The sequence below is a fragment of the Lycorma delicatula genome, chromosome 1 (assembly GCF_047948215.1).
Source record: "Lycorma delicatula isolate Av1 chromosome 1, ASM4794821v1, whole genome shotgun sequence".
NCBI classification, from domain to species: domain Eukaryota; kingdom Metazoa; phylum Arthropoda; class Insecta; order Hemiptera; family Fulgoridae; genus Lycorma; species Lycorma delicatula.
The window spans coordinates 153,538,073-153,555,654 of NC_134455.1; the positions used below are offsets into that span (position 1 = coordinate 153,538,073).

Sequence of the window (17,582 nt, forward strand, 5' to 3'; positions counted from 1 at the left end):
TTGAACTTGATATCAAGAATAAAAGATTAGCATAAGATTCATCAAACGACTGATGGGTCAAAAGTAAAAATTTAGTTCCAATTTGTCAATGAAAAAGTTTCAGATAGTCTTCAGAACCACTATCATGGGTAATATTGAGAAGACCCTACCAGCTTTTAAAAAACATTAACCAGATACACAAAACATTGGTAAAAGTGTTGTAATAAAAGTGACAATTTTATTCATGTAAGTAATTTAATAACTGTGTTTATCTTTAATAAATACCATCTTAGAGGTAGTTCATTTGGAAATAGAGGAATATGTAGCAACTGTGAAAAGTGCAGAGGAAGACAACATTTAGAATCTGTAAAGCAGATAACTGAGGATGTGAAATGGAGTAATTTTGCTGATGGCATACAAAAGGATTGGAGAGTAATATCAAATCAGTCATGGTGTTGATTTTCATCAACTAATGATGAAAAAAAAAAAAACAATAGCTAATTTTTCATCTAGGTCAATGGATGCTTTAAAAACAGGTAATAGATTATAGTGAAAAGATACACATACTCAAAAAAAAATTTCCATTTAACATAAAACAAGATTGTATTTTCATTATATGGTAACAAAGAAGATAATATCTTCAAATTACAATCTAAATATTAACAGCAGTTTAAAATTTTACCTGCATTATATTTATGCCATAATCATTATTCTTATGTATTTGATTATTTTTTAAAGTAATAAATATTACATCCTCATATAACAATGGTAGAATAATACATCACATATGGAAAAATAACAAAATATATTTTTCTAGTACTTTAAATTCTTTAAATATTTCAATTATATACAGTACATGAACTGTTTTCTGTAGTAAAAATATAAATAATACAGTCTCTGATTTGAACACTTCTCTTTTTCTATACAACAAAATTCTTCTTATAAAATATTTAATGTTGTTATTATTGTATTTAAATTATAATAATGATATATGTGTACATATATATATATATATTTAAAAATACTGAACAAAAAAATTCTAAACACTGTTTAACCCATTAACATGTTTTGCTGATAATTTCTCAGCTGTATACCCAGGTCTGCAGGTCTGTGGTACCAGGTCTGCAGCCAGGAAATAAAACCCACCACATTTTGGTGCACTTATTGTGCATCATGTATATTTTCACTTTTAGTCAATTTGAACTAACATGACTTGGAATAAAAGCAGTTTTATAAATATATTTATGTCTGAAGAGAATGAACATTACCAATTTCTCTAAAATACACAAGCACTTGTTAAGTTGAAAACAAAAAAAAACAAACCATTTTCACAATACATATTTTTATAGTTTATACAATAATTAATTATTCAAGATTAAAATGAGTCTATAAAAAGATAAAAAATAACTTTGGTAATAATTTTGTTAATATTTTACATCAAATAAATTACGAAGAATTTAATTCATAAAAAAAAAATTTTCGAAAAACTGTTCATTAAAATGATTTAAAATTAAAATTTCATTTAGATATATCTATTCTTTCATTTTAAATAATTCATTAGTAAACAGTTTTTGAAGATTTTTAGTTTTTGAATTTATTTTGATAAATATGTAGCACATGCTTTAAGAAAAATTTATAAGATTCTTATAAAGATAACATTCTTTGAAAGAATTTTTAAGAAAATGATGATTTGTAAGGCCCTGTTATTGACCTTTAATCACTGTTATTTGGATTCTTTTATCATCTTTTCATTAACACATTAAATGCTTAATACAACAGTTACATAGTGGTTATTTTATTGTTTGTAAATATTCTTATCAGTATTATTTCAGGTGAAAATGACAGTTTTCAGTAAATTATTTATCAATAACTTTGGTTAAAAGATTTTTTCTTTATTTTTGTTGTGGTTGACCTATAAGAAAATCCATGCAAGTGGTAGGGGTAAATTTGATCAAAATAAAAACTTGTTAAAGGGTTAATATTTACAAAAATTTACAGTAAAACCCTAGTTATCTACATAACACCGATTTAAGGAATGGTTTCTTAACCTTTTTTTCAGAACAGAACAAATTATTTTCTAATTATTCAGCAAATAATTACATCTTTGATTGGCATTAACCAATAAATATCATAAACCAATACGATTACTAGATGTAAAAGCATGCATATATAGTCCTAGATCATTTGATATAAAAATATTATAATTCTAAAATTACAAGATATTTATATATTTCAAATCAAGTACAGTCACAACTGTTTTTCTTTACTCAATATCATTTGAAACTCCATTATTTAGCTTTCAGTTTTATGAAAATGTACAAGTTTAAGAAATCAAAAAATGTGTTAAAAGGTCTCCTTCCATAAAACTCAAAACTGGAATCTTTTCAAAGAATTAAAAAAAAATTCCAATTGCTTTAATAAAAGATGTTTTCATTAATTGTGTATTTTTCTACATTATTTTATCAATAACCAGTTAACAAATTCCATATATCATAATTTTCAGTTTTGTAAGATAAATAGGACTTTACTGCATTATGTAATATTTAAACATCGCATTTTTTTTTAGCCAATGAAGCACAGAAGATGGTACAAATTATAAGTTAATAAAATTTTGAGGCACAATCCATAAAAAAACAATAGTGAATATGAAATATTAATTTCAGTTAATGTAATAAATAGTGCAAACAGGACAATTACTCACTATTATATTAACATTACAGTCTATATTATCTACATTTAAACACTATAACATTTTTAATTTAATGATAAAATAATACATTATATTACAACAATTACTAGTTGTTTTGATATACAACTAACAAATATTAAATATATATGTATAATTTATTTATTATATAAATAGATCATTAAATTTAATTTTCTCTACAAATACATCTTAACTCGATAAGCTCATCAAAAGAATATCAACAACTTTCATATTTTTTTACCAAAATACAATCATAACTTTTTAAAATTTAATAATGTGGGAAAATCTTCAGTTTTAATAAATGCATTACATTATGATAGTTAATAGATTAACTGATATTATGTCGCTGTTAAATATTATGGGAATGTTATATTTACAAAATGATGTAAACTGACCCAATATAAATAGTAATGTTAAAAAAATTATATCAAAGACGAAAGATAGGAGGATTTAAAAAAATACCAAAAAAGTGTTTTAAAGTTGTAATGGTTTGTGAACAAAGAAGTGATTAAATGATTTTTTAAATTTGACATTTATTCATATAAATTCATATTTGTATAAATGTCACAATTTTCATATGACATAAGTAATAATCTACACAGAATCCGTTTTCTAACGTATTTTAAATGGGTTAATATTTTATCCTCATACGCAACTTTAACATCAAAACATTCTTCCAGATAGTTGACAAACGTAGAACCACCATGTACTTTTCAATAAAATTCATAAATGGAATCATACTAATGCTATTTTTATGAAAATGAAGGCACAATACACCATTCATCCCAGTTGGGATATAAATAGAGCAGTGTTGTCTCTTCAGGTTCCTATAAACTGTTTTGCACTTCCTAGCTGAAAATAGACTTAGAAACTAATTTTAAATTTTACATGATTATAATGCACCTATTCAACAGTAATTAGTTAAAATAATCCCCCAAACAAATACCACAAATACAGTGATATTTATCTTTTCCCTTAACTGAAAATAAGTTTACTCTATTTCAAAACAACAATTAGAGAAGAAAATTTTTAAAAATACTAACCCTGGTCTGTGAAGACTTAAAACATTGTTTTTCAGAAATCAGAAAGACTTTTAACATAAACTCAAATTGTAGATGAACTTCAGTCCTTTTCATCAATCTTAAAATGTAATTTACAATACTGGCAGTAATATTTCATCACACATAAACTGACATCAACATACTACCAGCATTCAAACAATCTGAAAAAAAGGGAAGGAAGAAAACTTTTTCAGTAATAATCATCAGAACCTACTTTTTCATATCTAAATAAATGCCTATTTATCTCAACGGATACCATCACATACATATATAGAAAGAACTAATACTTCATGTTCTTAGTTTAACTAATGTTGTAAATAATGGTATGCATAAAGTTCAGTGCTAAATACTGAAAGTTTCAGAATAATGCTCCTCATATATTATCATTATTTTCTTACTATTTATTTCTGAGGTAAAATGACCAATTTTACTTTTAAAAAAAGTAAGAAGAAAAATAAATAATTTTTCTGAAATAAAATTGAACAGATTAATCAGTTTTACTATAATAATAGATACAAACATGAAAGAATCATTGTAATTTACTAAAAAATAACCCAGATGTTATTTATTATTTGAAATACTGTATTCATAAAAAAAATATACCATAAACTAATTACAAGTTAAAGATGTTGAAAGTTTTAAACTGAATATACAAAAGGGAGAACATGAAAATAGTCAAATTTTTACAAATAGATTTTTAAATAATAAATTCTGAAGATAAAATAATCCATTTTTTATTCCAAATAAAAAATTAAGTTTACTAATGAAATAACAAATAATATCAATAAGTCTTTAAATTATACTTATTTTTTTTATATTCAACAGTTCTGGTAAAAAATCCCTTTTTTAAATAACATTAAAAAAATTTAAAGAAAAATTAAATTATTTAATTCATACAAAAAAAATTGAATAAATATAAAATTTTATCACTGTAACTATGAATAAATTGTAAATATAGCTAAAAGACAGGCACAAATTCTGATAAATTAATTAATTTAAAAGTTGTAAAATTTATCTACAACAGAGCTTACCTTCCAGTTCAGATAAATTATATTCAGATAAGTACATGATGACATATTTTATAGTAGATTTATATTTATTGTATAAATTATAATAAGATTTGTTTGATTTGTTGATACAAGATGCAAGTGTAAAATTTCATTGAAGCCTACATAAACAGATGAACTTCAATTAAGACCGCTAGAATGTATACTACAAACAAATCTATTTCTTGTCTACAGAAATGTTGAAGAAATTCTTAATTCTTTAATTTCAAGCAACAAAATCTCACATTGGCTGCTATTCTATTAGCATTATAATACAATTAACATGTAGCTACAAATCGTAATTTATGAATTCAGCAGTTATACAATCAATTCCATTTAATAGTTCAAAACATCTAATTATTCTAACATACTAAACACGGTATTTTATATACAATTGAAAAACACATATAAGATTTATTTACTTTGGTGTGATAAATAAAATAATTATGAAAATGCTGACTTTGATATTTTATCCAAATAAACCTGATGATGCCGTAATGTACTTTCCTATGTGCACAAATTAGGACAAATGTAATCAAAAATGATCAAGGAGCCATTATCAGATAATATAAAGATGAGTGGCAGTCCTATGATTAATTCTGATTTATGTTTCTTACAACATAGTTGAAACAGATGTACACTAAGAAGTCTCCACCAGATAAGGGTTAAGAGTTTATTTATACCTAATCACAATTTGTGCATTTACTTCTTTGTTTAAGTAAGTTTACATTTTTATTCAACACTTTCTTAATTAAAAATCTTTTGATTAGTATAAAAAATTTTGTTAAATATTAAAAATTAATTTTCTTTCCTTAAGCTTTAAATTGGTTTGTGAATTGTAAAAAAAGAAAATAAAAAAAATTGAATTAAAAATAATTATATAACAAAATACATGATTATTTCTGTAAATCAATCAAATCGTTTCATGAACAGAATTTATAAAAAAAAGAACTTTACCGATTCACAATAAATTTCTCAGGTTCTAGTATACCATATATCAATGGAATGATGACATAGACAATATTTCTAAAGCTAACAACAATTTACAGTAATTTTATAATTGTTTAAACTGATCAAATTTACCCCATAATAAAAAACATGCTTTCAACACAACTACATATTTTTTGAATAGATTTAAAATTGTAAGTTAAAATACAACTGACTTTACATAAATGTTCAATAATCTCTGATACTATCAAAAAACAAAATAACTTTTAAGAAAAGTGCTGGTAATGTACGTGTGTTTTATATGTAGATCAAGACATACTTTCACTAATGAAATGACATATAAACATATACACATGAACTGCACACACCCCCACCCATATATATACTCATAATATTGTTGTATAAAATACAATATTTATTTTCTGTTATCTTGTTTCTCAGGCTGTTGATGAACTTGTGTTGTAGCAGATGATGAAGAAGATGAACTTGATGATGATGATATATTTGTGTAAGCAGAAATAGTTGCTGCAGTTGAACTTGCTGATGTCAGCATGGCATTTTTTCTCCATACAGTAATACATATACTACCTCTTATTTTTCTTAAGAGGTCAATAACTTCACTGGTGTTCATTCCTTCAACGCTTTCATCATTTACCTAAAAAAAATAAATAAATATATTAACACAATAATATTTTCTAATCTTCTAATGAAACAATAAATGTAACATTAAAGTTGTTTTGAGAAACCACACTTGACTCTCAGGAAAAAAGACCGTTGAGCAAAATGATAAAATAAAACTGATAGAAGGGAAATAATCAACTCTTTACAAAAAATTGATGGTGACAGCTTCACTGTCATTAAATCAAGAAAAGAAGGGTGACAAATGGCTAATCAGCTCCATAAAGTTCATTTGCTTGGCAACAAATGTGTAAGGGACTTGACTGACTTCATGGTGAGTCATTTAGGGTCAGACTTCTGTGTGACTTAAGTGATTAAGCTGGAAGGCGGATTCTCTGCCTTACGTACTTCATGAGAAGGAGGAGGATGTATCAAAGAATTTTTCTGCACATTGTCATTATTGGTGGTAAAATGCCATCAATAGGTTGCCGATGCAGATCCCCAGGGTTGTGAAAATCAGGAGGTGGATCCATATAAAGCTGTTATACACTGACATCCTTTGCCAATTTGACACTTCGGTGTTTGAAGCAACCCAAAGAAAGTGAATGGGTCACATGAGTAGACCCATTGGTTTGTTGTCATACTGTTCCTTTATGGATCCAAATGTAGATCTCTCCTGCTCAATGTACAAATGCTACGAGCTACATTTAAATTTGGGTGGTAAGGTAGTTTTGAATGAAGCCTTGTCATTGAAAATTCAGGAAGGATTCTTTTTATAAATAATAAGGGATATCTTTTTCTGTCTTGGAAATGATTCCGCTTTTTAACTCTTTACAAACCTTTGATGAAAGAACTCCATCAAACTCTTTAAAAAGTCTTTCCATAAAAATATGATAAATTCTAATAATATTAGTACATACAATGTTGGCAGTCAAACTAATCCTAATCTTTGTAAAACATCAAATGCTGATTCCTCCTTCCCAAAAATTTTAATCATACTAACTTTAAGACTTCCATATAAATATTCAATTCCTAAGAAATAAAGCAAAAAGGTTGAAATATTTCTTTCCAATGAGTCACCAAATTTTGTATGTTTTTCAGAACATTGGCTGACCAACACATAAGCCATTTCTGAGCTATGTAATTTAAAACTTGCTAAAACTTTTTATACAATTTCATAAAAACAGGGTCCCAATCTTTGCTACAGACTATCTTTTAAACAAATTGAAAGTTATTATATATTTGCTGAAGAAATTAATTTTGAATACTGTGCAATTCAATCTCTAGTATACAGTTAATTATGGTAATTTATAGATTTCCTTCTGGTTCTTTTGACATTTTTCTACATAAACTATCAGAAACTCTTTTTAAAACGCCTAATAAATTCAATCTGTTAGTGTGAGGTGATTTTAATATTAATTTTTTTAGAGTTCTAGTCTTGTGATGAACTATTAGCACAGTTTTAATTATCAGGTCTAAATATTTCGATCTTTCAGCCAACCAGAATTACAAGGATTTGACCACCTGAATAGACAACATTTTTTATAAATTTACCAAAAGATAATTTTTCAATCCATTTGCACAGATTATGGTCTTCCAGATCATACCTGTCAATTTGCAATAACATCATTTATTAATGAAAACATCAAAAATTGTCAGAAACAATTTGGAAAAGTAATAAAAAAATTAGCCATGATGAAGAATTTAACAATTTTCTTAATGTGTTTTAAAAGGTTTTCTTTCTAGGTACCCTTTAATATAAAAGAAAAATTTAAACACAAAGAAAAATGCAGGGATTACTAAAGGAATTGTAAAATTTAGCTCTATGCTAAGGAATCTCTGTGAAATGTCAAAATATAATTTGTCTGATAACTTCTAGAAGTATTTGAAAAATTACAAACAAGTTATGTTAAAGTTATTCATACTGCTAAAAGAATATATTATGATAATTTAATATCAAATTAAATGATGGTTCATTCTTGACGCCTGGCATGATGGACGAATGGACCACAAAGCAGAATAACCAAATCCCATGTATTACTCAAAGGTTCTGACTTGCCACGTAAGACATGGTCAACGCTAAGCAGAATACAAACTCAACATGGTAGGTGTGCCTATTTCCTGTATAAATGGGGCAAAACACAGACACCCCTTTGTGAGTGTGGTGAAAATCAAACTGTTAAACACATCTCAGAAGTTTGCCCTAGGACAGCTTATGAAGGGAATCCTGAAGATTTCCTGATGGTGACTCCAGAATCAGTAGCATATATTAATTTGTTAAATCTTTGTTTGTAAATTTTGACTGTAATTGGTGTCATATGCTAAATAAATAAAATATCAAATTCAAACAATAAATCTAAAACCATGTGGGCAAGTTATCAAAAGTGGAAGTATGTTTGAAAATAAAACAGGTAAGATAACTTAAACAAAAATACAAAAGGAATCATTAGACTTCAGTTTCTCATTATCTAATCAGGTAGCAGAGGAATTTAATAATTTCTTTTCCAGAATTTCAAACAACAATAAAATTGATACAGTTCAAACAAAGCAATTCACCTTGAATTGCTTTGTTGATGAATCAGTATTTTTATTTTCTGTTAATTGCCAGAAAGTTAAAACCTGTATTTTATATGTAAAAGTAAGTATTCCACGGGTATTGATTTATCTTATAATTTGTTTTTCTATTTATAATTATTTTATATATCAATATGATATATACTGTATAATATCTTTTTACGTACTGTTCAGAACAATGATTTATTTTATTTCTTTAAATGCATCTAATCTACACAGAGCTAATTTCCACAGTGTCTGTTGTATCAACATACTTTTACGTTCTATATAGATGCTTCCCTCCAAAAAAAAAAGATTGTATGGTCAGTTGTCCAATCTAAAAATTATTTAAAAATTGAGTTATATTAATTTTTGAAAATATCTGTAAAATATAAAGACTATACTTTAATTTGTGTAGATGACAGTTCTGTTTAAATACATCTATACAAATGAGAAATGTTAACTTTTACCTCTGTAAAACATAAAAAAATCTGGGTATTAACACACAAGTATATTTAACCTACAATTAAAAATTATTCTTAAAGAAAGTTTTCCCAATGTGCTAATTTAATATTAAAACAAAAGGAAAATCTTTGTTTGTAGTTGGTAATATCAGATAATTTAATATTGCAATTTAAATTTTACAGTTTGTCAGTTCGCTTTTGTAACTGTCTTGAGAATAACGTCATTTAAGTAAACAAAAGAAGAACAAGTTTTTATGCTTAAAAAAAAAATAAGGATAATGTTGTGTCACCCATGAAAAGTTCCATACGAGGGTTCCTTTGATCCTCTGCTACCGATCTATTAATATTTTCATAATCTGAATATAAAATCTGAAAAACTGGAGGCATTGGAAATGCTCCATCAGCATAGGTAGGCCTAAAACTAGTTGAAGTTTAGAGACCAAACAACTTGTTGCAAAGACATTAATAAAGATCCTCAAAAATCAACAAGTTTCCATCAGGGTGGAAATACCTAGAACAAGTTTATGAAAGACCTAAAAGAATTTAAGCTATAGTGTTATCTGCTAATTTTACTTCATGTGCTTCTTGAAGATGATTCAACCCCTGTGAAACAATCAACTGAAGCATAAACCATTATAATTGTGCTTACTGGTTTGATTTTCTTCATACAATATGGAGAAGAAACTTTATGTAATTAGAGTTGTTCAATTTTGCTGTGAGACAACAAAAATTGACGTTGAAATCTTGTTTCTTCAGCTTTTAAACAACTCTTGTGTTTGACATTGGTGAGTAAGCAAAGTGGCGCACCTGCTCAACTTAAAATGAAGGGTTTTCTTGAATGAACTGGATGCCAAGGAACAATTCAACAGCCACAATATTCTTGTTTGACATCTTGTTACTTTTCATTTGGGAATCATCAAGAAATGGTATTCTCTTCAAATTCAAATAATATGAACCATCCCAAGCTGTCAACTTAAAACTCAGTAGATTTTTAAATCAGGACAAATCTTTATTAAAAAAAAAAAAAATGGATAATTTAGTGGTTAAACACAATTACGAATTCTTAAGGGCAAAAGCACACCACTTAAACATTTTTATGAATAAAACATGTAAGAATAACTTTTTTTATTTAACTATACATTTTTTACTTAATTTTAAAGATTTTGTTATTAGCACTCTTTGTCATTAGTAATTGGGGAAACTGAATTTCAACCCACCTGTCATCTGTAAGTAAACATGATTAGAACTTGTCTAATTATTGAAAATTGTTACATGAAAAGATATTCTATTAAATTTTAATTAATTAATTCATAAACCTCTAGACTTTTTTTGACATATACAAAAAAATACTGTTTAAAATTTATTTATTAAGTAAACCAAAATTGTCATTTTTATTTAAAGTGGATCATTGATCATGTTAATTATACTAATAAAATTATCTGAAATTGCTTACTTACTTTTCTAAAAGAAAAAAAATAGCTTGTTAACAATCGATCATCAAATGAAGCAGAATACACAAATTAACAATTTTGAATTTTCAGATTCACCAATTATAAACATGTATTTTGGGGTTAGTAGTTAACATACAAGAAAAAAATAAAATTTGTACTAAACGAAACTTGGTGTAGCAAGATGCTACAAAATTAAACATCAGTTTTCTACATAGATGTATAGTTATTAGACAATTAAAAGAGTACTTTTGCTTACCATAATAAGCTGATCACCAGGATGTAATCTGCCATCACGTGAAGCAACGCTATCTGGATAAATGGCACTAATTACAGTGTTTTGTCCAATGCTTTGAAGACTGAATCCAAGTCTGCTATTCCAGCCACGATTTAATTCAACTACTAATATCTGAAAAAATAAAATAAATTAATATTAAATGACAGATAATTGCCAGAATTTCATGATTTTGGTTTTTTTTTAATTTTCTAAAATTGTAATTTAGAGAAATAAACTGACAAAAGATAAACTGATTAATCTGATAAAGAAAATTTAGTTAACAAAAACTATTCCTGAAGAAATTACAATATATATATATATATATATATATATATATATATATATATATATATATATATATATACGCTATATATTTTTTTGTTTTTAGAAGTTCAAACAAAATAAATTCCTCTTGATATTACCATGAGAAAAATCAGTATGAAAATGAAACATAGCAAAATAATGTGCTGTTAGAATTCCTCTGGGATGAAGTATCCTATAATATTAAAAGAAACAATTAATAAAACTAGTGGGTCCTTTATTTATTTGTCAGCACTATTTTACTGCATTCTAGATGCATTAGTTTCAAAATTTATTAAAAACATAATGTGTCATTTAACTGCATTACATTACAAATAATTTTATTTTTTAATTGTAAATAGGAAATTACTGCAATACTTAAAAAATCCTTCTGAAAAATTCTGAATTAACTAGTGGGGAAGTATAACATTTTTCTGTTTAGCATTAAGTGCTTCACACTTTAGCCATTCTTTCCTAATATGATTTGTCTTGACTCTGCTGTCCCACTTGCACAAAAAGCAACAGAATTTAATGTAGCTGAGTTGCAAACTCATTAGTAACGCATTCATTTTTAAATTGCAATAGTCCAGTAGCACTTGTTATACTGAGATTTTTCTAACAGGATTTTCATACTGTCATGTCTCCTTTATGTTACTTGCAATAAGCTAATGGGAAAGAAGGAAATTTGTTGTCATTGTGCAAAAGGCCAATCTTTAAACTAGTTTTTGAAGAATCAATGAACAGTCACTATTCTTTAGAGTTATATTCATGATGAAGTGCATCAATGACAGCATAAATACTGTTAAACTATAACAGTATGACAGTAAAACTATGACAGTATATTAAACTATATTTTTCAGATTACAAATCTTAAAACTCTTCCTAATGATACAAAAGAAACAAATTTTAGTGTCAGTATGGAAAAGATTCCAGTCCTTCAGCCTAGATCCAAAAAGCTCAACTTGTTTCTATGAAAAGTTCAAATTCTGAAAAAGTCATTTAAGTCACCTTGAGTTATCAGATGAGGTTTACAGGAACAGGGAGTTTGCTTCAAAACTAGGATTATCTTTCTCCTCACGTCAAACTTCAGGAGTTGTTTTATATTCTGATTCATCTTCTAAAGTAAGATGTGTTGAAGGATGTCGTACTGTTAAGTCCTCACCATGAGGCACTGACCTTATAGCAGACAATAATTTCAGGTATACACTGTGTGTTTAGATTGACTAATTATCCTTTTTTTCTTTGTAATTCAAGAATAACAGTCTAACAAACTGTATTTCGGTTCAAACTACACCACTGATATGCCAAAACTCATGTGCTGATTACCCCTAGGCCATTCTGACAAGATGTTACACACAGGTTGAACAGCAGATGTGAGGGGCCTAGTTCTTATCTGGATCCCCAACTTTAAAACTGAAATATAGTTCATAGCATTTTTTAAACTAGTGAAGCCAAACTTTGTTGTTATTTAAATGCCAAATGCCCATCATGCATACACAGCTACTTACTTCATAGTGTTATATTTGTACCCCACCTTCATTTAGAAACCATTTAAAATATTCTTTTACGTATATAAGTTATCCCTAAAAAAATGATGTAGAATTCCACAAAAGCAATACTTCAAAAATGTTATCACATAAAAACTGTGAGTGATGGGAAAAATTCTAACTGTATTTTTGAATACAGCATAAAAATTTTTGTTAAGAACACAATAAGACTCTGAAGTGCCAAAAACTATGTTAATTAGCGTTATTGACACAAAAAAGAACAGAATGTTGACTTTTGATGGGTACCAATATCAAGACAATTTATGTGGATTAGTCATTAAAATAATAATTATTTGCAATTGAATATAAACTTTTGTTTTTGTAACAGTAACATTTAACTGTCAGAAAATTGGCAGCTGCTAGAATTAAGTCTCCAAGAATACCTTTCAATATTAAAATTACAATTATGCATTCTGGTGAAAAAAAAAATGCTCATGAATTATTAAATAATAATTTAATATGGAAGACAATTTTAATTGTTAAATAATTTATATACGTATAATATATATATATATATATATATATATATATAGTTCAAAACCTCAATTTCAAATCATATTATTTATAGAGAATTGTACTCACATGTAATACAGCATCAAAGCTGTTTTGAAAACAAACAAATTATTAAAATTTGTAATTATATAATTGTAATTATATAAAATTATATATATATAAGTAGAAAGTAGAAATAAGTGGTTTCATAATTTAGTAAAAAAATATTTAATATATATGTATAATTTATTTGTTTTTAAACAGCTGAAATTGATGCTGTATAACTAGTGTGTACAATTCTCAATAAATTAGATAGTTACCATGACTTAAGATTGGTGTCTTAAACTAATTGGGCTAAAAGAGTTATGCAAAAACTACTGAAATATAAAATAATAATTAAAGGATTATACAGACAAAATTCTAATTTTTTTAATGTTTGAACAAATGGGAATAAAATAAATACATTTGAGCATAAATACAGTCTGTTTTTTTTTTTTTACTTCTGTTAAAAGTTGAAAGTTAAAAAAGTTTTTTTTATTACCTGGTTACCAGAGGCATCACATTCAGTAATTTGGCTTATGGAGTCATCTGGTGAAGAATTTTTTGTTCCTTCTTCAGGTGAAAATACAACTCCTTTCCACTTTAATAACCCCTTGGTCCCTTCAACAGGATTTTTATTGTCTTGCATAGAACCACCTAGTAAATCCTGATCAGAGTAACTACAATCTGGAAGCTCCTATAACAAAGAAGGTATTATTACATTTTTATAAAATCACTTACCAATTTCAAGATTTGAACAAAACGTTATATTTACTTTATACAAAAAGACATTACACTAAAAATCTTTCATGTTTAAAATTACACTCAATCAAATGAACCTACTTAACTTTATGGTTTCACAATAAAAAAAATTCTTTGCAAGGTTTACAACAACAATGTTTCTATAAAATAAAATGGAAATTAAAGAACATATCTGTATACTGACACCATTATGTAAATAAAACAAGAATAATAACAGATTAAAAATGAAGTACAAACAAGAAAGAAATGAAAATCTTTCTAAGTAAAGCCAAATTCTTTTACTTCATAAACGGTATTAACATAAGTTTAGTTCTTTAAACATACTATCAACTAAATATTTAAATAATTACTGATTATTAGCAAATAATTTTGAATATACTCTACAACACTTATTAAAAAATAATAAACATTAATAGCTTCTTTACATAAACATTTCAAAAATACAGCAGGGGATTGTTTTTATTCATTTTTTTTTAATATTACTGAAAATCAATATTTACAAAAGAATAACAGATGCAGCAGTTACTAAACAGAAAGCAACAGTAAGAGGCACAATCCTTAATTGACCTTCAGTTTTGTTTTTTTATTTGATATTTAATTTGTACATCTATCACTATACAATAATGATCAATACTGCATCTGATTATGACTCACAATTGTACATTTTTTTATTATAAACCTGCAAGCAACAACATAAATATTCACAAAACTCAAAATGGTAAAGTAAGGTTGACATATATTGAAATATGATCACCAGATTACACATCTGTTTTTAAGTCATGTGCATGAACATGAACAGATCACACACACACATATATACACACACACAAATCAAAATGATTACAACAAACAATTCATAGATAATACAAGCTAACAAACAAGTTATGAGCAAAACAATTACAAGAAAAATAAAAAAAACACAATTTAAAATTATACACATTGTGATATTAACGTGTTTATAAGTTTATATAATAAGATGAGTTGTGTATAATATACATTCTGTTGATTAAAAATCTGGCTAACAGCAATAGGATAAGCATCTGGGTTGGAGATGGAGAAATTACTTAGTAATAATGGTTATTTGTAAACAACAAATACAACAGTTGTAAATATGCTGCCAAGTAGTGGTAATATCAGTGGTGTGGCAGGGACAACATGTTCAAAAAATGACACAAAGCAAATAAGGATATTGGCAGTACTGACTGCCTATCAATAAGCTAACATATCTGTCACAAGACTGATGCAGAACAAGTATTACGAGATCCATCTCATAAAGAGATGCATCAAACCACCTAACCCTAACTGTATATTAGTTTCAGAATTATAATTATGGAATGAGACTTGTAGTGAATGAAGACAATAAAGTTGATATTTTGATAATAAAGTTTTTATTAAACTACAACACACGTATTAACTTGCTCTAATTACAAATGTGATCAATTAAAAGATAAAAAAGTCAATAAGGTAAAAGATAATATATATTTATAATTACATTGAATATAAATTAATTTAAAACATAGTACACATAGTGCTTAAAGTCATAAATAATATAATAAACAATAGGAAAAATTAAAATGCATTAAATTTGCCAAAGTGGATTTTTTAGTCATTTTAAGACATGCACTATTAACAATACCATCTACAGTATCATTGAGGAACATGTTGGACAACTAATAATGTCTTTTGTAGCTCTTGATTTTTGAATGTATAATAAATATTTCAATTGAAAAAATAACTCTTAAGAAAAAGAATTATAAAAAAATTCTTCAAAAAAACAATAGTGAAAGGCAATAAAGTACAGTAAAACTACAAGACACAAGTTGTTATTTGTCATATTACTTAAATGACTTTACAACATATGTGAGATTATTACTAACAGAGCATTAAGACCTTCTTACTGATGATAATAGTTTGTTAATCTAAAGCATAAGTTCTATTTAATGAAAAATTCAAGAAACTAAGTTACAAAAGTAATACAAATTGGGAACTTAAATTTCACCTAGCAGCAAATATGCATGTTTCATGCACTAGAGAATGGTAGGATGATTGAAGAACTAACAGAAGGCTGGCTGGCTAAATAAGTACTCTTAGAAAATTATTAAAAATACATTTAACTTTCCAACAAATCATACCATGAAAAAAATTTTAATAAATTAATGCTATGCCAAGGTTGTAATAGTTTATATAATGACATATTTGTTACAAGTAAAAATAAGCATAATAAATAAATGTATCATCTATGTAGGCAATCATTTATTGGTTACAACTGAATTAAAATAATGGACAATTCAAAAAGGAATTCACAACTTTAAGAACATATAAAAATTTATTGAGATAACTTACAGATTCGATTAAGATTTCATTTCATAGCAAAACACATCAAGTTTTCACTCATGTAGTTCAATAGCAATGAATTTCGCCACCAGCACTGTCGCCGGTGTCGCTAAAAATGGATACATTTACTGGTGTGGAATGTGCTTGCTGTTTTGGTTTCATGATTTGCAGTCAGCAGTGCAGTTCAACAAAACTTTCATAGAGAGTAAGGTAAGGAGCCTCCTGGTAGGCATACAATTTAATTTTGACACCAAAACTTTGTTGAGAAGGTTGTTCTGTTAAACACACAAAATCACCAAGATTCCCACACGTCCCTAAAGCTGCTGTGGGACAACTCAGAGAAACCTTTGTGCATAGTCCAAAGAAATCAACTCGACATGCGTACATGAGAATGGCATTTCATAAACGACTGTTTGGTACGTATTACATAAATGATTGCACTTGAAGCCATACAAACTAACCATTGGTTCAACACATTTAGATATGACAAAATTGCTTGGCTGCAGTCTTGTGTGGAAATGAGAATTGCAGACCAATTATACAGTTTTAAACAATGTAATTTTTAGTGATGAGTCAATGTTTTATATAAGTGGTAAGGTGAACATTCATAACTGCTGAATATGGGGTAGTGAAAAACAATGTTTTTTGTGCCCTAAGTAAACAAAGTTTGTAAGGTCCAAACTTCTTCAAGGAGGAAGTTATAAATGATACAACTTATCAGGATATGCTTCAAAATGTTCTAATTCCTCAGTTAGACAACGATGAACAAGATGGATGTTATTACTATCAGCAAGATAGAGCACCACCTCAACACTGCCTAGAAGTCTGAAATTTTCTAGATCCTCGATTACCAGGTCAGTGGTTTGGTCATGAAGGTCCAATTACATGGCCACCTTGCTCCCCAGATTTGACCCAGCTTGATTTTTTCTTGTGAAGTTTCATTAAAGACTGAATTTATGTACCAACTTTGCCAACTGATCTTGTTGAGCTAAGTATTTAAATTAATG

The 17,582-nt window shown here is 27.2% G+C and overlaps 1 protein-coding gene across 3 annotated transcripts in view; it reads right to left on the reverse strand.

Moving 5' to 3' along the window:
* Nucleotides 1-562: 562 nt before the first annotated feature.
* The window catches only part of LOC142324565 (tyrosine-protein phosphatase non-receptor type 13-like), a 232,591-nt gene continuing 215,571 nt past the window's right edge, over nucleotides 563-17,582 (reverse strand). For all 3 annotated transcript variants that reach the window (XM_075365421.1, XM_075365411.1, XM_075365424.1), the window contains 3 exons: nucleotides 13,982-14,176; nucleotides 11,084-11,233; nucleotides 563-6,396 (listed from right to left, as the gene is read on the reverse strand). In XM_075365421.1, coding sequence (XP_075221536.1) covers nucleotides 6,157-6,396; nucleotides 11,084-11,233; nucleotides 13,982-14,176 — 585 coding nt within the window. In that variant the 3' untranslated portion in view covers nucleotides 563-6,156. The remainder of the gene's footprint in view (nucleotides 6,397-11,083; nucleotides 11,234-13,981; nucleotides 14,177-17,582) is intronic.